At 42.2% G+C, this 20415-nt stretch overlaps 1 protein-coding gene across 1 annotated transcript in view; it reads left to right on the top strand.

The window, feature by feature from the left end:
• The window catches only part of MBTPS1 (membrane bound transcription factor peptidase, site 1), a 55191-nt gene that overhangs the window by 11605 nt on the left and 23171 nt on the right, over positions 1 to 20415 (top strand). The window contains exons 2-11 of the mRNA XM_049864001.1: positions 2019 to 2504; positions 3212 to 3469; positions 7410 to 7613; positions 9314 to 9424; positions 9755 to 9864; positions 11632 to 11748; positions 12880 to 12947; positions 15524 to 15626; positions 17609 to 17760; positions 18634 to 18795. Coding sequence (XP_049719958.1) covers positions 2336 to 2504; positions 3212 to 3469; positions 7410 to 7613; positions 9314 to 9424; positions 9755 to 9864; positions 11632 to 11748; positions 12880 to 12947; positions 15524 to 15626; positions 17609 to 17760; positions 18634 to 18795 — 1454 coding nt within the window. The 5' untranslated portion in view covers positions 2019 to 2335. The remainder of the gene's footprint in view (positions 1 to 2018; positions 2505 to 3211; positions 3470 to 7409; positions 7614 to 9313; positions 9425 to 9754; positions 9865 to 11631; positions 11749 to 12879; positions 12948 to 15523; positions 15627 to 17608; positions 17761 to 18633; positions 18796 to 20415) is intronic.

Here is a 20415-nt window from a genome sequence, read left to right as displayed (position 1 = left end):
ATGTCCTCTTAGAGCCTGGATTTTGATTCTCCTTTTAAGACCCTAATTGGGTCAACCAGATCCAAACAGAACAGGGAAGTGTCTCCTTGTGCCCATCATTTTCAGCCTTCTCGTTTATTCCCATGGGGTTTTATACTTGAGGGTGTCTCCTTACGGCAACCGGTGGGCTTTAGATGGAGCAGGTTGGCTGGAATTGCTGGGCACGGAGGGTGCTGTGTGGCAAGCCAGCTTACTCCCCACCAACAGAGTACTTTTCTGGAAGGGGTCAGTGGACCTTTTAATGACTAACCTCGTTGTCTCAGTTGACTACCCTTCCCATGGAAATTCTTTCCCACTGATTTTGATTTCTTTTTAACCCTCCTGTTCCCTTCTGCCTCCTTTCTCCTCACAAAGAAAAGGAACTGATTCCCTAGGATGCTGCCCTAACCATGTCCCCCCAGTGCCAACGCTCATCTGAAATTTAATGTGTTCAAAACTCAGCTCTGCCAGTGGAACCACACTAGCTGTTTTCCTGCTGTCTTCTGCATCTCAGGGCAAGGTCCATTTGTCCAGTTGTTTGGTCAAGACACTTTAACTTCTCACGTGCACCCCCACTCCCCACATCTGGTTCATCAGTAAATTCTGCCAAGTCTGTCTTCATAGCCGTGATCTGACCCCCTCCCCTCTCCTCTGGCCCTGCCCTGGACCAAGCCACTGTCGTCTCACCCCCAGATTGCTTACTTACAGGAGCCTTCCAGTTGGTCCCCCACTTCTGACCCTGCCCCCTTCTACCTGGAAACCAGAGGTCATTTCCCTGCTTGGAATGATCCAAGGGCTTTCTTTCCCTCACTAAACAAAAACTTGCACACTTTCTCTAACTTCTGAGGCCTTCCCCGATCTGTCTAGAGGCTGACTTTTCTGAGCATGCATCAGCCAGTGTTGTTTTTTCACTGCTGCTCTGATTTTCCACTAGGAAAAATGACAGGTTTTCCTCCATCCAGGTATTTTGAGAGTTATCTGTACCCACATGTAATATAATACTGAGATAATATTTTTCTTTAGCTGTAGCTTAGCTTACAACTGTCCTCTCTCTTGTGTCACTTCCACTATGGATTTAATCTGGTTTTATAACATATTTAACTGGCCAGGTTTCTTTTAAGTTTGAGGCATCAGGTAAAATCATTTGAATGACAGAAAAAACCCTTTTCATGAAACTGGCAGAAAATATTTTGACATCTGAAGAGGTGTAGTGTGAGATAATTTTAAAGCACAGTGTCTCTTCGAGAAGGTATGAGATATGTAACTTGTGTGAGAATCAGTTTGCCCTTATGTAGTAATTTCACTGAGAAAGGAAGCATGTATGTTCCAAGCTTCTACCTGAAAAATTGATGTCACTTATGGGGAATACAAGTCCAATTGGGGAAATGTGCTGGAGATGAAGAGTTGGAAATGATAGGAAATGTAAAAGTATGAAATCCAAGTAAAATAGGCCCTGGGATTATGATTCCTTCTTCTGTTTGGCTACTAGGATGCTCTGGGCCATTGTGTTTACTGTTCCTGGTCTTATTTAGTTGTCCTTAGTTTTTTTCCATTTTCTTCATTTTTTTATCCTTTTCATTTTTGAAGCTGCCTTAAAGCTGCCCTTGCCCATGAAAGAGGCGAGGTATAGTTAAATAAAAATGAAATATTAAGATATTTTGTGGTTTTGTTATACATTTCCTGGGGTAGGCTTTTGACCCTCTTACCTAAATAGTGTCCCTGGGTGATATAAATGGTTAATGTACTTGGCTGCTAACTGAAAAAGGTAGAAAGTTCAAGTCCATCCAGAGGCTGTCGGAAGAAAGGCCTGGCAATGTAATTCCAAAAAATCAGCCATTGCAAACCCTGTGGAGCTCAATTCTACTCTGACGCACATGGGGTCGTGGGGAATCAGAGTGGACTCAATGGCAGTTGGAACTTAAACTGTAACTATCCCTAAATCAAACCTGGCTGTGTCAAAGTGCCACTAGTTGCTTTATGTGCTGTGTTTTGTTCTGTAGATTGGCTTATAGAGCGATCGATCGCCTCCGTTGGACCTTGGTTCCGTGGTACAAATGGAGTATAGGACTCAGTAGTGTCGGCCAGAGTGAGAGGAGTGTGATACCCAAAATGGAGAAGAAGCGAAGAAAGAAATGAAAACCTCTCTTCAGGCCAGACCACAAAAGGCCATGAAATTTCACTTTTATTTACGTTGGACAAGACTGCAAGATGGCTGATCAGTAATGTTTCAGCTTTTAGCTGGAACAAAAATTAACTTATAATCAAGGAAGCAAACAGTGCGATTTGAATTTATGTGATTTTCTAATCATATCCACTCATGACCATGAAGCTTGTCAACATCTGGCTGCTTCTGCTCGTGGTTTTGCTCTGTGGGAAGAAACATCTGGGTGACAGACTGGAAAAGAAACCTTTTGAGAAGGCCCCGTGCCCTGGCTGTTCCCACCTGACTCTGAAGGTGGAATTCTCTTCGACAGTCGTGGAATATGGTAATGATACAGTTTTGAATGTTAGGACCCTTGTTTTTTTTTTTTTTTAATACTTTAAACAATTAAATTTTGCCCAAGAACATTCTGTTTCTACAGTAAATTTCAAATGGCATGAGGGCCCAGCACATGGATGTTAACTCTGCTTATGTATGTTGTTTCCTGATAGAGTTAGCTTAAGTGAGACAAGGAGACTGATATTCTGAATTATTTATTGACAGTGTGATTCCCAGAAGAGGTGCCCTTGTAGCTGGTGAGGATGAGAGGTTTGGAATAAATAACTAAACAAATAGACTCATAATCCACTCTGGCATTTTGTCGTTGTTTTCAGTAAAATGGAACCAGCTGAGTAGTTATTTTTCTGAATTCTTTTTTGAAAAACTTAGAGAAATCTCTTTGCTGTATATTCAAACTTCTGTTAATATCTGCTTTTGTGAAAAGAGCAAAGGTGTCTGATTTTGAGTGAGGTAGTCTATGTACTGGGTTTGATCAGGGGATTCACATAGACCATTTTAAAGTCCACACTCTGCAAACTGCTGTGCAAGGCATTTAAACTAATGACTTGTTTTTGCTCTTTTTTCACTTTGGGTTTTATGATTTATGAGGTTTACTTTGAAATAAATTTTATTTTAAACAGTGAAGTTTTAAATTAGATATACTGTAGTATATGTACACAAATTCTTACTTTTATTTGTGGTCGTTGGTTTTAGAATATATCGTGGCTTTCAATGGATACTTTACAGCCAAAGCTCGAAATTCATTTATTTCAAGTGCCCTAAAGAGCAGTGAAATAGACAACTGGAGAATTATACCACGCAACAACCCATCCAGTGACTACCCTAGTGATTTTGAGGTGATTCAGATAAAAGAAAAGCAGAAAGCGGGGCTGCTGACACTTGAAGATCACCCAAACATCAAACGCGTCACACCCCAGCGGAAAGTCTTTCGTTCCCTCAAGTACGCAGAGTGTGAGTATTGCGACTGCCGGTGGATCTCTGTCACTCCTGAATCTGTATCACCTCCATTGCACTTTGAGTCGGAGACAGAATGCACATGTTCACACAGGACAGTCCCTCCATCCCCAGCTCTTTATTTTGAAAAATTTTCAAACTGGCAGCATAGTTGAAAAGAGCACAGTGAACGCTGATATCCCTTCTTCTGGTTTCAGTGAATATTTTCTTGGCAAGAATTTTTTTCTTAAATGAGACTTAATGTTATGCTGGTAGAAGAAAACCTGAAGGTTTGCAGTAGGGGACGGCAATGGTCGTTGTTTGGAAGTGCCTTTTACCCAAGTTACTCTCAGAGCCTTCATGCCTTGAGGGTGTGACCCCCCTTCACTTTCTGGGAAACAGGGACTTGGCATTTTCTCTTTCCTGGCATATTACTTCTGGCAATGTGTTTTTATTCTTTGTTTAAGGCACTCTTGCAGAGCATCTTTTCCTTGGGTTTCATTTAACTTCCTCACTGCTTCATGACATGGTTTCAGGTCTCCTTACGTCTCAGCTGGGTTTATTTAAGTCATCAGCTGTGCAGAGTGAGGATGGAAGGATTTTGATGGTGCTGTTTTCGGCTTGAGGGCTCATTCTTTTCTACCTCAGTACAACTTGGGCTTGGTAAGGTAGAGTTTATGCTGAAATAATAAATTGCACATTTATTACATGATGTTTCCCAAAGCATATGGATTACCAAAGGACTTTTTCTTCCCTATTTGGGAAAACCAGGCTAACAAACTGCCAGTTTTATTATTGTGTACTATCATTTCTTTCATTGGGAAGAAAAGGAAATTAAGTTTTGCTCTCCTTGCTTTGCCTGTCATATAGTAGGCCTGAGAGCCTCTGAGGTTTTGCTACATTAAAAAAAAGAAAACATAAGGGAAAAGATTAAATAATTTGCCTACTCTGACAAGCTAGTTCTTGGGTCAGCTGTAGAATCCAGGTGTCTGACTTCTTCAGAACCTTTTCTGCTAGTTGATGTTTTGTATTTTCTCCTCCAAAAACAATAATCTCAAAACAAACCAGGAAGATAAAAACAGATCAGATTTTGTCCAATTAGCTAAATATGTACATTGTGCTTTTTCTTTTCTATTTTTACCTTAAAGAGCTTTAGAATATTTTAGGAAACATGGAGATGCCTAATTTTAGCACAGGAATCAGAGTATCGTGGCTGGGGTCCTTTCTACACCCTCTCTCCATGTGGTTGTCATATACTGTGCTTGATCCCACCACAAGGAAACACGATGCTTTTTGACAGACTCCGTGTTTCTTATAGTTAGCTGTGCCCTTGAGTGATGAGTGGCTCTTTTTCCTTAAGCTTCTATTTTCTTATCCATACAGTGGAGATAATACCTACCTCATAGGGTTCCTATGAAGAAAAAATGAAGTAACGCCTATGATGAGAGCTTAGCAGAGTTTTTAGTATGTCGTAAGTAGACATTAAATGCTGATTATTTCTATGGCTCTTATTGTTAGAAAGTTTTGCTTTATTTTGGGTTGAAGCCTGTCTCATTCTCGATCCCACCTGTTGCCTCTATCCAGGAGGGCCAAAAGGCAAACCTAACCTGTTTTCCACAAGGCAGTGTTTAAAGCTATTTTGAAGAGACCAGTATCACAAAACAGTATGTATATAAATTTTTGAATGAGGAACTAACTTAAGCCGTAAACTTTCACCTAAAGCACAATAAAATTAAAAACAAATGATGAAGCAAAATAATAGTAATAATAACAAAGATACCATGAAGCTATCTCTCTTTTGGGTATTTGAAGATATCCATGGTGTCCCTCTTCACAATTTCTTCTCCCTAGGCTAATAAAAATCCACAATACCTTCATCAGCTATTCATATGACACAATTCAAGTCTCCTCACCGTTTTAATTGGTTTCCTTTGAATACTCTCCACTTTTTCTAAATTGTTTTTTTATTGTGCTTAGAGTGAAAGGTTACGGTCAAGTTAGTTCTTATACAAAAATTTATACATGAATTGTTACGTAACCCTAGTTGGTCTCTCTATAATGTGACAGAACACTCCTCCTTTCCACCCCTAATTTCCCGTTTGTCTCATGTGTCTGCTTGAAGTAAGAGGCACACTCTTCGTGAGTATCATTTTGTGTCTTATAGTCCAGTCTAATCGTTGAAGAGTTGGCTTCGGGAATGGTTTTAGTTCTGGGTTAACAAAAGAGTCTGGGGGCCATGTCTTCCAGGGTTCTTCCAGTCTCAGTCAGATCATTAAGTCTGGTCTTTTTACTAGAATTTGAGTTCTGCAGCCCACTTTGCTGCTGCTGCACCAGAGACTCTCTGGTGTGTTCCCTGTCAGAGTGGCCATTGCTGGGAGCCAGGCACCATCCAGTTCTTCTGGTCTAAGGCTGATGGAGTCCTTGGGCTAATATTTTCCTTGTGTCTTTGGTGTTCTTCATTTTCCTTTGCTCCAGGTGGGTGGGGACAAATTGATGCATCTTAGATGGCTGCTCCCTAGCTTTTAAGACCAGAGACAGCACTCACGAGAGTGGGATGCAGAACGTTTTCTTAATAAACTTTGTTATGCCAGTTGACCTAAATATACCCTGAAACCATGGTCCCCAGACCTCTGCCCCTGCTACTCTGTCCCTTGAAGTGTTTGGTTGTATTCAGGATACTTCTTAGCTTTTGGTCTAAATTGTTCTTAAAGAGTGAAGCCCAGATCTGAAAGGTAAAGCGGACCAGACCCCTCCCTTGTTGTAAATATTGTTCTTCAGTTAGTGCCTCCAGTATTGTCCCGTGCTGTTGACTTAACAACGGAGTCAACACAGGAAGCTCAGTACAGAACAATTTCAGTTGGACCGAACTAACAGTAGTTACCTTCTGGAATGGATTTGAGTGTATATTTTTTCCCGTTCCTTGTACCCTTATGGGTGTAGCCTAGGAAGGCTGGAGTAGAATGAGAGTAATTTGCTTCAGAAACAGAATTTCAGCAGTTACGGATTTGTCCTCCTTAAGGCTGATTGGAATTATTTGTTCATCACAGCATGTACTTTGAAAGGTAAAGGGAAGAAACTTTGTATTTCTTCTGCTTCCCCCCGCTCTTTTTTTAAATTAAGATTTAGTTTACAAATCTTAATTTAAAACTTTTTAGCGCACAGTTTGGCAAGTTTTGACAAAAGCATACAGCTGTGTATCCAGCAACAAAGTCAAAGTCAAGATGTAGAAGAGTTCCATCACCCCCAAAATTTACCCACACCCCTTTGTAGCTCTTTTAAAACAATTGCTTTTTGAAAGGTGAAATATGCAGATTAAAAATATCAATCAATATAAAATTGGAAAAAGGTCCTATTGATGTTTGGCCAGAGATATGTGTAATGAGATAACATAGCTTTTTCCTGACCCAGAAATCTGGTACTGTAAAACCTCATGCTTAGTTCATGACCATTTTTCTTCAACTTTTTTTTTCCTTCTGGTTCAGCAAAAAGTTGCTGATGAAAAGTCAGGTTTTTCTTCAGTTGTAATATTGCAGTTGGCTTTATTTCTTAAAGAGTGTGGGCTCTTCTCTACTTTACATTGGTTAGAAAATTCCAGGTGAAGAACTGTTTGAGAATGACATGACAGCTAAATAATATCCTATCTTTGGTTAAGCACTGGACTGCCAACCAAAAGGTCGGAAGTTTGAATCCACCAGCTGTTCCTTCGAAACCCTGTGGAGCAGTTCTACTCTGTCCTGTAGGATCCTATGGATTGGAATGGACTTGATGGCAGTGGGTTTTTTAGCATTGCGAAAAGGAAGAGAATCTTATTCTCCTTCAAATAAGATTTTAAAGGCAATCTCCTTCAAATAAGATTTCAAAGGCAATCTCCTTCAAATAAGATTTCAAAGACAATCAGAATGATTGTCTTCCCTCACAGAGCTTCTCCTATTGTGATCTTTCTCTTCCTTGGATCTAGCTGACCCCCTTGTGCCCTGCAATGACACCAGGTGGAGCCAGAAATGGCAATCATCCCGCCCCCTTCGAAGGGCAAGTCTCTCCTTGGGCTCTGGATTCTGGCACGCTACTGGAAGACACTCGAGCAGACGGCTGCTGAGAGCCATTCCTCGGCAAGTTGCCCAAACCCTGCAGGCCGATGTGCTTTGGCAGATGGGATACACAGGTGTGTACTGTTACTTGGTTTAGCAGCATCAAGTTTGGTGTCCAGAAGGGCCATCTGGTTGAGTTCTGGGCACCAGAGCTACATGGGCTGTGCACCACATCCTTCTCAGCATTTGCTGAGCTGGACATTCGGCACCGCCCCTTGTCTTTGACTTGTGGTCTGCTGGGCATCTGCTTCTGTGCTGTCAACACTTTTGCTGTTAGAAGGGGTGAGTTACAGGGCGTTTCTCTCCCAACAACACAGACATGGGCAAACACACCACCGCTCACAGCCAGAGTTGATTGGCAGTCCAGCTAAGTTCTGTAATTTCTCAGGGAGAGAAATACAATTCAAACAAGATCTTTACTAGTTACCTGTAGTTGGTGCTATGCATGTAAAATGAGTAAGTAGCTGACTATAGGACTTGCTGGTCATATGTTTGGGAACAGGAAACTGTTAATGACCTTATCGTATGGAATAAAACTTAAAACCAGTAAGTTTTTTTCCTTATTGATTGATCATGGCGGGAAATTCCCATTTTAACTAAGGTGGAGCCAGACTTTTAAATGTAAGTCAGAGTCTCCTTGATGAAGAGACCCTTACCTCTCCTTTGATTTCCCTAGTCCCCTGCCCTTCAGAATGCCTGAGGTACTTCAACCTTTTAACACCTTGTAGACTGATATTTTATTACAATGATTGTCTTTTGGTCTTATCTTTTTTTTTAGGGTGAGAACTACTTCACAAAACAAAAATTCTCTATTCCTCAGAAAAGCACTTTTTATTCTACCCAAACCTAATAATGGTTCTTAATTTTATGTGTGCATTTTCAAAAAGTAAGCAATATGTTTTGACAGTTATCTCAGTGTAATTGATTAACGTAGTATTGGTACTTAAACACAACTCTAATACCAGAAAGACATCAGCTTCATTACATTGGTTAGCTGTTAAGTAATAAAAGTATCTTGTTTTCTAGAATGTCTTGATCTGACAGGATTGACTGTATTTTACATTGGTGCGGGTGGCTTTTGGCTAGTATCTGAAATAGATCCATGATGATATGTGTGTGTGTTGATGAGAGACAAAGGCCCCATAACCCAGCCCTTATGAGCATAGTAGAGTGGCTTTCTTTAGGATGTGATTGTTCCTGTGTGTTCCCTACAGTCCCTCCCGCAGACTCTGCTGTAGTTCATGAATGGCATTGAGTAAGCCACAGTCCTCGTCAAGGTTTTGTCTTTCCTTGTTTGTGTGTCCTGCTCCGTAGGCTTGTGCTTTTCACCTTCTAAGGAGATGGTGGATGGATACCTGGTGTAAATTGCCAGAAGGTGTCCCTAACCCATTTTAACCAGCGGCCTTTTCTGGCCCCTCCCGATGTACCCAGAAGGGGAATAATGGTTGTAGTTGGCAACGTGCAGCCTCAGGAGTGACCTAGAATTGGGGAGCCGTGGTGACAGTTGAGGGGCGTCCAGATGTGTTTTTTGTTTAACCCCAAAGCTTGTTTAGCCACAGTGAGGGCGTTTCCCCCACTGGCCCCTTTTCCTTCCTCTTGTTCAGCCAGCTGACCCTTGAAGTACCCTGAGTCGTACAAATGGTAACACCTGGAGCTCAGACCTAACTCTATGAGGTATTCTTCATGGGTCTCATGGAGGAATGCATTTTATAGAAGGAACTCCAGGCTGTGATTTCTCCTGACACAGTTATGCATTCTTTCTTTTTGGGCTAAGGTGCTAGTGTAAGAGTGGCTGTCTTTGACACTGGGCTGAGTGAGAAGCACCCCCACTTCAAGAATGTGAAGGAGAGGACCAACTGGACCAATGAGAGGACGCTGGACGATGGTGGGTTGCACTGGGCTTGCAGTGCCCTCACGGCTGTGGCAGTGAGCATTCAAACACACACAAGCTGTGATGGCAACCCTTTGTTACGGGGTCTCTGAGGATATCTGGAAATGGGGTTTGAGGAGAGAAAGAAGGATGCCTCGGGGAGGAGAATGTTGCTGTTGAAGGAAGTAGGCGTGGCTGGACCTTGGGCTCTGAGTGGAGACAAGGGAGAGGCACAGGGACCCCTCACCCAGGACCCTGAGGGTGGAGTTGCCTTGAATTGATTTGAAAAGTTTTGTCCTGGCATACATTATCTACTGTGCTTTATGTTTCTTTTTCCTTATGTAGGGTTGGGCCACGGCACATTTGTGGCGGGTGTGATAGCCAGTATGAGGGAATGCCAGGGATTTGCTCCTGATGCAGAACTTCATATATTCAGGGTCTTTACCAATAACCAGGTAGGTGATTTAAGAACTGTGGAACTTAGAAAGAATTGATACTGAAGTTTGAAAAGTAAAAACATGAGAAAACATAACACCTGTTTACAAGTGGCACACGTCAGCACTGCTAAGCTGCTTCTCAGTCCCACAAGTGTAGCCTCGCTGCCGTCCCCTCCATGTGGCTGCCCTATTCCCACCACCCGTTTCCTCAGCCAGTCTTGAGCCCGACTCCCTGCCCCCAGGTTCCTGTGTGCAGCGAGCCTGCCTGGCTTTCTTGTACCTCAGACTGCCCAAGGCTTCTACATCATCATGTCTGGGGCACATTTCTTGTACTTTCTTCGGGACAGAAACATTGCATGCTTGTATTTACTGCCCCTATTGAATTGTGACTGCTTTGAAAGCAGGGGCTGTTTTATAGCTGTGTGTATCCCTAGCACCTAGCGTCATGTTTGGTACTGTGACTTTCAGAGCTTTGTCTCCCTGACTCTTCATATTTACAAAAAAGAGGGAGGGTCTTAATAGTTACTTACAAATTTTATTTCTTGAATAGGTAGTACAAAGTTCAAAAATATCAGAAGACAATACAATGACAAGTCTCCCAGCCCTGTTCCCCATCCAGCAGAATCTTACCTTAGTTCCGCACATCTCCTGAGGGGTATTGTTAGTCATTTCTTATACCTCCTCCCTGTAACATTTTTTGTATATACAAGCAAATATAAATATGTAGCCTTGTTTTTTTTTTTAATGGACTTTACGTTTTAGAGCAGGTTTTGTTTTACAGAGAAATTGTGCGGAAAGCGTAGCAAGTTCCCACGTAACCCTGCACACTGTTTCTTACATTATTGATGCCTTGCATTCTGTTTGTGTGGTGTGCTTGTTACCGTCGATGAGCTAACATTGACACTTCATTATTAACTCATACATCATAGTTTACGTTAGGGTTCACTCTTTGTGTTGTACAGTCCTGTGGGTTTGGACAAATACTTAATGTCACGAGTCCACCATTACAGTGTCCTACAAAATAGTTCCATTGTCCTATAGTCTTTTTTTAAAAAGCCTTTTTCAAAAATAATTCGTAATCATTAGACTTATTCCACTTAAGCTGTAAATTTAATTCTGGATTAAAAAAAAATGGTGATGCACAAAGTAATTTGACTTCTACAAAGAAACTAGGAGGAAATTAACATCAGAGAAATAATCCATGAAGTAACTTTTGAAAAGGTGATGCAATTTATCCTTCAGTCTATTTAGGAGCAAAGACTACTAGACAAATACATTAGACTAATTAAGGATGCTTAACTTCATGTAAGTGTCTTAGGACAGACCTTCTCGTCAGAGGGCAGCTGGAAGTCCGGGGCTTTACTTAGGAAGGTGTATGTTAAGATAAAAAGCTGTGCTTTAAGCATAGAAGGAAGACCACCCTCAACACAGCTCGTTCTCCAAGGACTTACAGTTTCTGGTGTAGTGTTCTACATTTCAGAGCACTATCTGTACGTGGGGTTCATTTCTGAAATTTAAGTTGGAGGGCGAGAACGGTTCCACAACTTGGAGAATGTAATCAGTGTCAGTGGATTGTACATGTAGAAACGGTTGAATTGGTGTATGTTTTATTGTGTATGTTCTCAACAACTAAATAAATTAAAAAAAAATAGAGATGAGAAAAAAAAATCACAGGAAACACTTTGAGCTGTTAAGAGCCTGTACTTTGTCCTTAAATATAAAAACTTTGTTGTGGCAGTCCACGACTTCCTGAGGTATTAAAGGAACTCTTTTAAAATGATCTAGGTGTCTTACACATCATGGTTCTTGGATGCCTTCAACTATGCCATCTTGAAGAAGATCGATGTGTTAAACCTTAGCATTGGCGGCCCCGACTTCATGGACCACCCCTTTGTTGACAAGGTGGGTCATGTCATCACACAGGACGACAGTGTGTTTTGAGGACGGCTCCTGTTCTTTTGTATGCCCCGACTTTGAGAGCTTTGTTTCAAGTGTGCTGGGTGGCTCTTACCACCCAAACGGTGACAGTTCTGTGAGGATAGATGGTTAATGATAGGAACTTTAGTGGTTTGCCTGTCGTAAACTCAGTGGATTAGAAGCATTGAAGTAGGCATTTGTAAGTAGCTCGTAGTGCCTGTGGTATTCCTTTCTTATTCAAACACAATTCCATCAGCTTCCTGAACATAAAGTCAGTGTCTGTGCCTTGTTCAGTGCATGGCCCAGCATTCAGATTTTATCCTTGCTCTGGGCTTGCTAGTTACCACACAGAGCCACATGGTAATTGTCTAGTTTATACTGTAGGCCTTTACTTCCTGCCCCTTCTCCCAGTTATTTATTTATTTATTTTAAAATAATATTTTATTGTGTTTTTGGTGAAAGTTTACACTGCAAATTAGGCTCCCATTTGACAATTTCTATGCAAATTATTCAGTGACATTAGTTAACGTTTTTCACAATGTGTCAGCGTTATCTGTAATTACAGTCTGGTTGTTCCATTTCCCATAGTCTAGTTTCCTTGCCCTTTTATTTTCTCAACTTTGCTTAAGAGTAATTGTTGACCTTTTGGTCTCATAAAAGTGGTGTTTTAATGGATCACCGTACTCACGGGTAATACACTTTATTTTGGGTGCCAGCCTGTTATTTCACTAAAAGGTGACCTCAGGGGAGAGTTTCATTTAAGGTTTAAAGAGTATCTCAGGGCAGTAGTCTCAGGGAGTCCTCTAGTTTCAACTCCAGTGAGTCTAGACTTTTAAAGATTCGAATTCTGTTATGCATTTTTCTCCTATCACTGTCCATCCATTGTGGCCCTGATCAGAATAGTCAGTAGTGGTAGCCGGGTACCATTTAGTTCTTCTGGTTTCAGGGTAGATGAGGCCATGGTTTGTGTAGGCTGTTAGCCCTGTAGACTAGTTTTTTCTATCTTTCTAGTTATTTTTTAGGATTATTTTTAGAAGTTGTGGGTTTTTGGAGCATTGTATGCTTATTGTTTAAAAGTGGTATGTTTTCATAAATAAGCACTTGCTAATTTTGTAGGTGTGGGAGTTAACAGCGAACAACGTAATCATGGTTTCTGCTATTGGCAATGATGGGCCTCTTTATGGGTGAGTAGCCCCAAACAGGGATGGCCTTAGAGATGTTTCTTCCTGGAATAATAGAAAAATTGTTGCTGTCTGTGTGTCTGTCTATATGTTTGTATCTATCTCTATATAAGGAAGAAACCCTGGTGGCACAGTGGTTAAAGTACTCTGCTGTTAACTGGAAGGTTGGCCGTCACTCTGCAGGAGAGAGATGCGGCAGTCTGCTTTCATACAGATTTGTGGCTTGGAAACCCTATGGGGTAGTCCTACTCTGTCCTGTGGGGTTGCTATGACTTGGAATCTGCTCGACAGCAGTGGGTTTTTATATGTAAGGTGCTCTGGTGACGCAGTGGTTAAACACTTGACTGCTAACTGAAAGGTGGGCAGTTCGAATCCACCAGCCACTCCATGGGAGAAAGATGTGGCAGTCTGCTCCTGTAAAGATTTACAGGCTTAGAAACCCCATGGGGGTAGTTCTCCTGTATCCTATAGGGTCACTATGAGTTGGAATTCACCTCAACGGCAATGAGTTTGGTTTTTGTTTTATATAAACTTTGCATTACAGAAATCAGGAGTATATGATGAACCCCCCATCCCTACCCCATAGGTACCAACACAAGGCCGATCTTGTGGCTGTTTAACTTTTTTTTAACTTTGCTGTAAACAGCAATTTAGAGGCCTAAGGTTTTTATTCTAATTATTCCCTCCCCCCCAAATCAATCTGTTACAAATAAGTTGATTCAGTGGTATTTATTGAGCCCCATTGTATACCCAAGCACAGTGGGGTGAAGAGGTAGATAAGACGTTCTTACCTTTTTAGGAGCAATAAGACATAAACACAGCAAAACTAGCACAATACAGAAAGCGATGCATGACATTTCCTTTATTTTTCAAAGGTTTGAAGCACACGAAGAGTGATGGGGATTGACAGGCAGAGGGAGGGTGGGAAGATGACATTTTTGTGTGTGTCATCTTCGTGGGGAAGCTCTGTCAGTGACTTGTGTACTAACCTGTGCTCCTTGAGTTCATAACATTTCACTGTCAACCAATAAAAAATCATTGTGGGCGCCTGTGAACAAGAGCCTGGCAGCATGTAGGTGGCCAGCGAGTTGAGAAAGCAGTGCATTGGAAATGGTAGGTGTTTACAAGAACAAGCACTGGAAATCTTGCTACTAATCTCACACTCTTTCTCTTTGACAAAATTTTATTGTGGTAAGATATATATAACGAAAAGTTGGCCTGTTTAACCGTTTTTAAGTGTACACTTCAGTGGCACTCATTACATTCGCCGTGTTGTGCCACCATCACCACTCCCCGTTTCCAAAAATTTTTCATCACCCTAAACAGAAACCTAGTGTCCCTGAAGCAGTAACTCACCGTTTCCCTCCCGCTAGTCCCAGATAACCACGAATAAACTTTTGTGTCTTATTTCATTCAGTATAATGTTCTCAGGGTTCATCCATGCTGTAACATGTGTTAGAATGTCATTTCATTTATTGCTGGGCAGTATTCCATTGCATGTGTGTACCACATTTTGTTCATGCGTTCATCTGTTGATGGGCATCTGGGTAATTTCCATCTTTTGGCTGTTGTGAATAGTGCTGCAGTAAACATTGGTGGACAAGTATCTGACCCCCTGCTTTCAAGTCTTTTGAATATATACTTAGGAGTGGAATTGTTGTATCATACGGTAATCCTATTTCACTTTTTGAGGAACTGCCGGACTGTTTTCCGTAGCAGCTGTACCATTTTGCTGCTAATCTCTTTTAAGCAACTTGGAATCAGTTAACATTATTAACTTGTCAGAAGGTTCATTTTTGGGGAAGCAGAGCCGTAGATTGACAGTGCAGTTTCCTACCTGACCCGTTCCATACCTTCACACGGCTCAGCTTCATTTTCACTTACCTTTTACGGTTTAGATGGTTTTGTCATTATTCATTTCACTATAATTTCTTTTGCAAATCTAGTTCACTTGAGGAATTGAAGAGAGCAGCATGGCTTTTACCCTGCATCCCATGTCTTTAGAGGAGCTTCAGGTTACAGAGTGATGACAGTCTCACAGTCCCTGTGAGGAAGGAGGAGCACACCGCAGGACTTTGACTGACAGCTTGTCACATCCTGCTTGTGGCAGATGTGAATGTGGCCCCTTCCCAGGGGTGGAGGGTGGGAGCGGGGCAGGATGAATACATTTGAAACAGCTGGAAAGAGCTATGAGGATGTGTAATGAGGGTGTGAATTGTGACAGGGCCACGTCTCATGAAGTTACAGAAAGGGGAGATCTTTGAAGCCTGGAGTAGCGAGAAAGTGAGTCTTAAGGTGGGCCCCCCAAAGTCTGGTAAGGTGAGGGGGAGAGAAAGAAAGGCCAGGTGCCCCAGGTGAGAAGAAGGGATTCAGACACAACACAAAGGTGGCGGTGAATGTGGCATTTCACAGGGCAGCCATGAGGAACTGTTAATAGGAGCAACAACTCGTTGGGCCACAGAGGTGTTGTCACAGAAGGAGAGTAATACAGTCAGATTTTTCTGGGGTCATTTGCCCTTATTCGAGTCACATATTTTTAAATGATTTCTCTTCTTCTGTGTTTTTGTGCCTCTCCTTAGCACTCTGAATAACCCTGCTGACCAGATGGATGTGATTGGAGTAGGTGGCATTGACTTTGAGGATAACATTGCCCGCTTTTCTTCTAGGGGAATGACTACCTGGGTAAGTTGGTCTTCATCAGCCTTGTGGGTCTGGTGGGTGTTTGTAAAGGGACACATTTGTAAAGGCACAAGTAGAAAAGCAGCTTGGAAAACAGGCCAGCCCTCATGTTCACGGACTGAACAGCTGGGGCAGCAGGTTGCTCAGCTGTGAGGACGAGAGAGCTGAACCCTTCAGTGTCTGTCCTTTCAACACTGGTGGGTCTGGAGCCAGCGGAAGGGCCCATGCTGGCTTTCAGTGTGGCCTCCCAGTTCCACTTCTCTTCAACTTACTTCTAAATAACTCCTTTTTTATGTGAATTGGATTTGTGCCTGCATGTCCTAATTAATAGGCAGATAAGCAGTCCTTATCTGTGCTGGTGAATATAGTCTTTCTGTTCCAAACTCTTAAGCCTGAGATTGGCCTTGCAAAGCAAGAGAAGTGAGTCAGAGCAGCTTTACATCAGCTCTGCTAAGATGGAGATAGTTACATGTAGCTGCATAAAACTTAAATAACTCCAACAGGTTAATGTATTCAGCTACCTGGAGTTTCGTTACGCCACTAATTCATTGTCCTTTACCCATCACAAAGTATTCAAAATCAGGAGCTCTTGGGGCAGCACGTAGATGCTCTTACACTGGAGGGAGCCAAGGAGTGACACCTGTCCCCAGGGTTCGGTTGTCTCTGGTGTGCTCTGACTCCACGTGTGCTGAGGTCTCAGGTAAGTCCCAGGAAGGATGCTGAACTGCTGAGAGCACCGCTGGCCACATCCATACTGCAGCCCACTCGGTGGTGTGGTCGTCCATGTGAGCTTTGGTTTCAGCATTGTTAAAAGCTGGGTCTGACAGCGTTGCCCTGCATTTTCTTCTAAGAATTTTATGGCTTTAGTTGGCACATTTAGGTCCTTAATCCATTTTGAGTTTGTTTTTGTGTTTGGTGTGATGGCATGGTGAGCCTTAGTTTCATGACAGCGTCGACTCCTGGCGCCTTGTCTTTGGCTTTAAGCAGATGGCATCCCTTTTGTTTAGCCCCGCCAGGTTCCATACCTCACATGCTTAGTCAGGTGCCTCCTCCTCAAGCCCATTCAGTGCCTGCCACGACCTGGTGACCCTGGTCTTTGAGAAAGTAAGTCCCAGGGGTACGTTGTGTGCCACTCACCCACGCTTCCTGAGCACTTTCTCTCTACTGTTAGATAGGAGGAAACCATGCACAGCCTGTTGGTGTCTCCAGCTCCCTGTGTGAGCGCCTGCCCAGAGAGAGATGGGCTGTCTTGTCCTTGGCCTTCATCAAAGGCTTATTTTCAACAGACTTTGAGAAACATCGCGTATCATCCACAGAGCTGCATCGGAGGTGTCTTTCCTCTGTGTTCCTCATCTATGGACTCAAGTTCCTTTCAGATTTGAGTGCCAGGAAAGGGTTTTCACTTCAAATTAGTTACTTCCCCTTTTTCCTGATAGTATAGAAGAACCCATTGTAATTCTTATCCCCATTTCCAGCAAACTTAGGGGCACACAGTTAACATCTTCTCCCAGGCTGCCCCTACGATTATCTTAATCCTCCTTCTGAATGATCTTTTCTTTCTCCTCTTATGACAGTTTGAAATATCCACTTACATCATGAACTTTTCTCTTGTAAAGAAACGTGTATCTTTTCTAATTTTTAATGTTAATTTTCTAATTTTTCTAACATATTTCTAATTTTTATTTTATCTAGAAATAAGTTGGTTTCCAGTTTCTAGTCTTGCATGTTAGTAAAATAAAAATGTTTAATTTCTTTATGGCCTTGCTGTTTTACTGGTTATTGCAAAACACACCAAAAATAATTTTGTGTATTATCATGTAAGTTTGTTTTCTGTATCATGGTGTATTTCAGACAAAAACCGGTACCTCTCTAAGGTTATACCATACTTTAATGACCCATATTTATATTTTGGTTTTCTCATAATTACATGTGGCTCTGTGCCAGTGTGTGGGATATGGTCGAAACCAAGTCACTTTTGTTCACAGGAACTGCCAGGAGGTTATGGTCGTGTGAAGCCTGATATTGTCACCTATGGTGCTGGAGTGCGGGGTTCCGGTGTGAAAGGGGGGTGCCGGGCCCTCTCGGGGACCAGCGTTGCTTCTCCAGTGGTAGCAGGGGCTGTCACCTTGCTCGTCAGGTGAGTGTTGTTCTGCAGAGGGAGACTCCTTCATCAGGAGTCAGGATACAAGGCCTGGTGCCTGGAGCCCAAGAGCTGAGTCTCGCTCCTGCCACCAGCAGGGTTTCAGAGTTTTAGCACGTCACGTCACCTTGCTCTGCAAAAAAGTTAGGAGTCCACTCTTTCCTAGAGGGTTGCTATGAGAGTCAGATGAAGTGGATGTAAATGCACTTTGTAAACTCCAAACTCTGAAGCACTATACACGGGTAAAATGCCTGTTACTGTTTTTATTTTATGTTTGAGTTCTGTTATTTGTTTGTTCTTAATATACAGCTCATTGTTCTTTCCAGACAAGTATATCTGTTAGGAAGGGAATAAAAAGTAAGGTGGTTCCCTGCCAGTTTCCTCCATGTCTTCAAGAATTCACCCTTTAATTTACTATGTTAGCTGAGGAAATGCCCGACCAGTCGGTGGACTCAGCCACTGCTTCTTTAGGACAGACGAGTTTCTCTCCGTCATTGACTTGTTCTTTGCCTCATTGAATCCCATACACAGTTGGAATAGAGCTTGGTGACCAGCCCTTAATTTTGGAGCTAATGAAACTGGGAGAATCTTCCAAGTTCTCTGGCATAGTAGAACCAGAATTGAAACACACACCCTCTGACTTTTAGTCTGATGGCTGTGTTGAATAATTAAAAATTATAAAGTGATGTCTTTGGAGCCAGCATTTATTTTGTCACTGTCTGGGTAAGGTTTTACTTCAACTGTTGTGTCATGATGACACACAAAATTCTGAATATATTTAAAATTATGGTATTAAATGTTTTTTATATTTAGAATTGTGCATAAATTTATGACTTCTAAGAAAATAAGCAACTCTGTGACTTCCTCCAGTACGGTCCAGAAACGTGAGCTGGTGAATCCGGCCAGCATGAAGCAGGCCCTGATTGCGTCCGCCCGGAGGCTTCCTGGTGTCAATATGTTTGAGCAAGGCCATGGCAAGCTTGATCTACTGAGAGCCTACCAGATCCTCAACAGCTACAAACCCCAGGCCAGGTTGGTCTGCTTCTCACCTGAATAGGCCGGTTTCTGCTTTGTTGAGCTCTGCAGGGACTTTTCCCTCTGCACAGAATACGAGCCTCTAAACAAAAACACTGCTGATCAAACCACACTCAGGGCGCCAATGAGACCTTAGTTCTGCTGCTGCTACAAAGGGATGGCGGGCCGCCAGATCTAATAACTCCTTTGACCTCCTGAGGTCCTTTTCCTTTTAATATAAATGGGTAAGAAATAATGACTTCCTCTCTTTCTTTTTTTACTTCTTTAAACCTTTTCTTTAGAAATGATTTTAGATTTACAGAAGTTTTTTAGAGCTAGTAGAGAGAGCTCTCATATACCCTTTACCCAGCTTCCCCTAATGCAAGCATTTCAGATTTTCAGCTAACCATACTACAACTACTAAAACCAAGGTATTGACGTTGCCACTGTACTGTGACTAGTCTACAGACTTGATTCACATCTTGCCACTTTTCCCACTCGTACCCTCTTTCTGGGTCCAGGATCCAGGCCCTACGTTGCACTTGGTTGTCGTGTCTCAGTCTCCTCCAACCTGGGACAGTTCAGCTTTTTTTTTTAATTGTCGTGAAGATATGCACAACAAAACCTTCACCAATTCAGCAGTTTCCACATGTACAATTCAGTGACACCGATTACATTCTTCATGTTGTGCAGCCTTTGTCACTATACTTTTCCAAATGAGTCCACCACCATTAACTCAGTGCCCCCTGAGCAGAACTCCCTCTGTCCTCTTCCCTCCCACCCGTAGTAATCACTAACAATCATTGGTTTCTGTATATTTGCTTATTTCATGTAAGTGAGATCATAATGTATTTGTCCTGTACCACTGACTTGTTTTGCTCAGCATGGTGTTTTCTAGGTTCAGCTCTGTTATGGCAGGCATCTTCTGTTGTCATTCATGACTGATGCCTTTGAGCGGTACTGGCCAGTTATTTTGTAGAATGAACCTCAATTCGGGTTTATTAGATGACTTATGATGATTGGCTTTGTTACATATTTTTGGCAAGATTTTTTTTACCTTTTATTTTGAAATGATTATACACTTAGAAGAAAGTTGCAAAAATAGTAAATGAGAACCCAGATATCCTTTACCCAGCTTCCCATAATGTTAACGTCTTACGTAGCCATACTACAAGTATCAAAGGCTGGAAACTAACATTGATAACTATACTATTAATTGATCAACAGACCTTATCCACATTCCTCCCATTGTCCCACTAATGTCCTTTTTCTGGTTCAGATCTAATCTGGGATCCCACATTGCATCTAGCTGTCATGTCTCCTTAGTCTCTTCCAGTTGGGGACAGCACCACAGCTTTTCTTCGTTTTATTCCTGGTGGTGTAACTTTTGATCATTTGGTTAAGGTGATGTGTTAGCTGAGGGCCTTCAAGAAGCGTATGCTAGAATGATGGGCGTAGATGTGTAAGAGATTTATGTGACTGGGGTGGGGTGGGTGGTGCCCACAGAGGACAAAGGGAAGGGAACAGAAGCAGGCAGGAAGAGTCTTAGAGCTATGCTGCAGATCCAACACCTGTGAAGAGAGAGGGAGAAGGAAGGTTTGGGTAGCAAGTCTCACACCGTGGTATTGTGCCAAGACA

Source organism: Elephas maximus, chromosome 21 (assembly GCF_024166365.1).
Source record: "Elephas maximus indicus isolate mEleMax1 chromosome 21, mEleMax1 primary haplotype, whole genome shotgun sequence".
In the NCBI taxonomy this organism is placed as follows: Eukaryota; Metazoa; Chordata; class Mammalia; order Proboscidea; family Elephantidae; genus Elephas; species Elephas maximus.
Note: the sequence above shows the minus strand (reverse complement) of the source record. Positions and strands in the feature narration are given on the sequence as shown.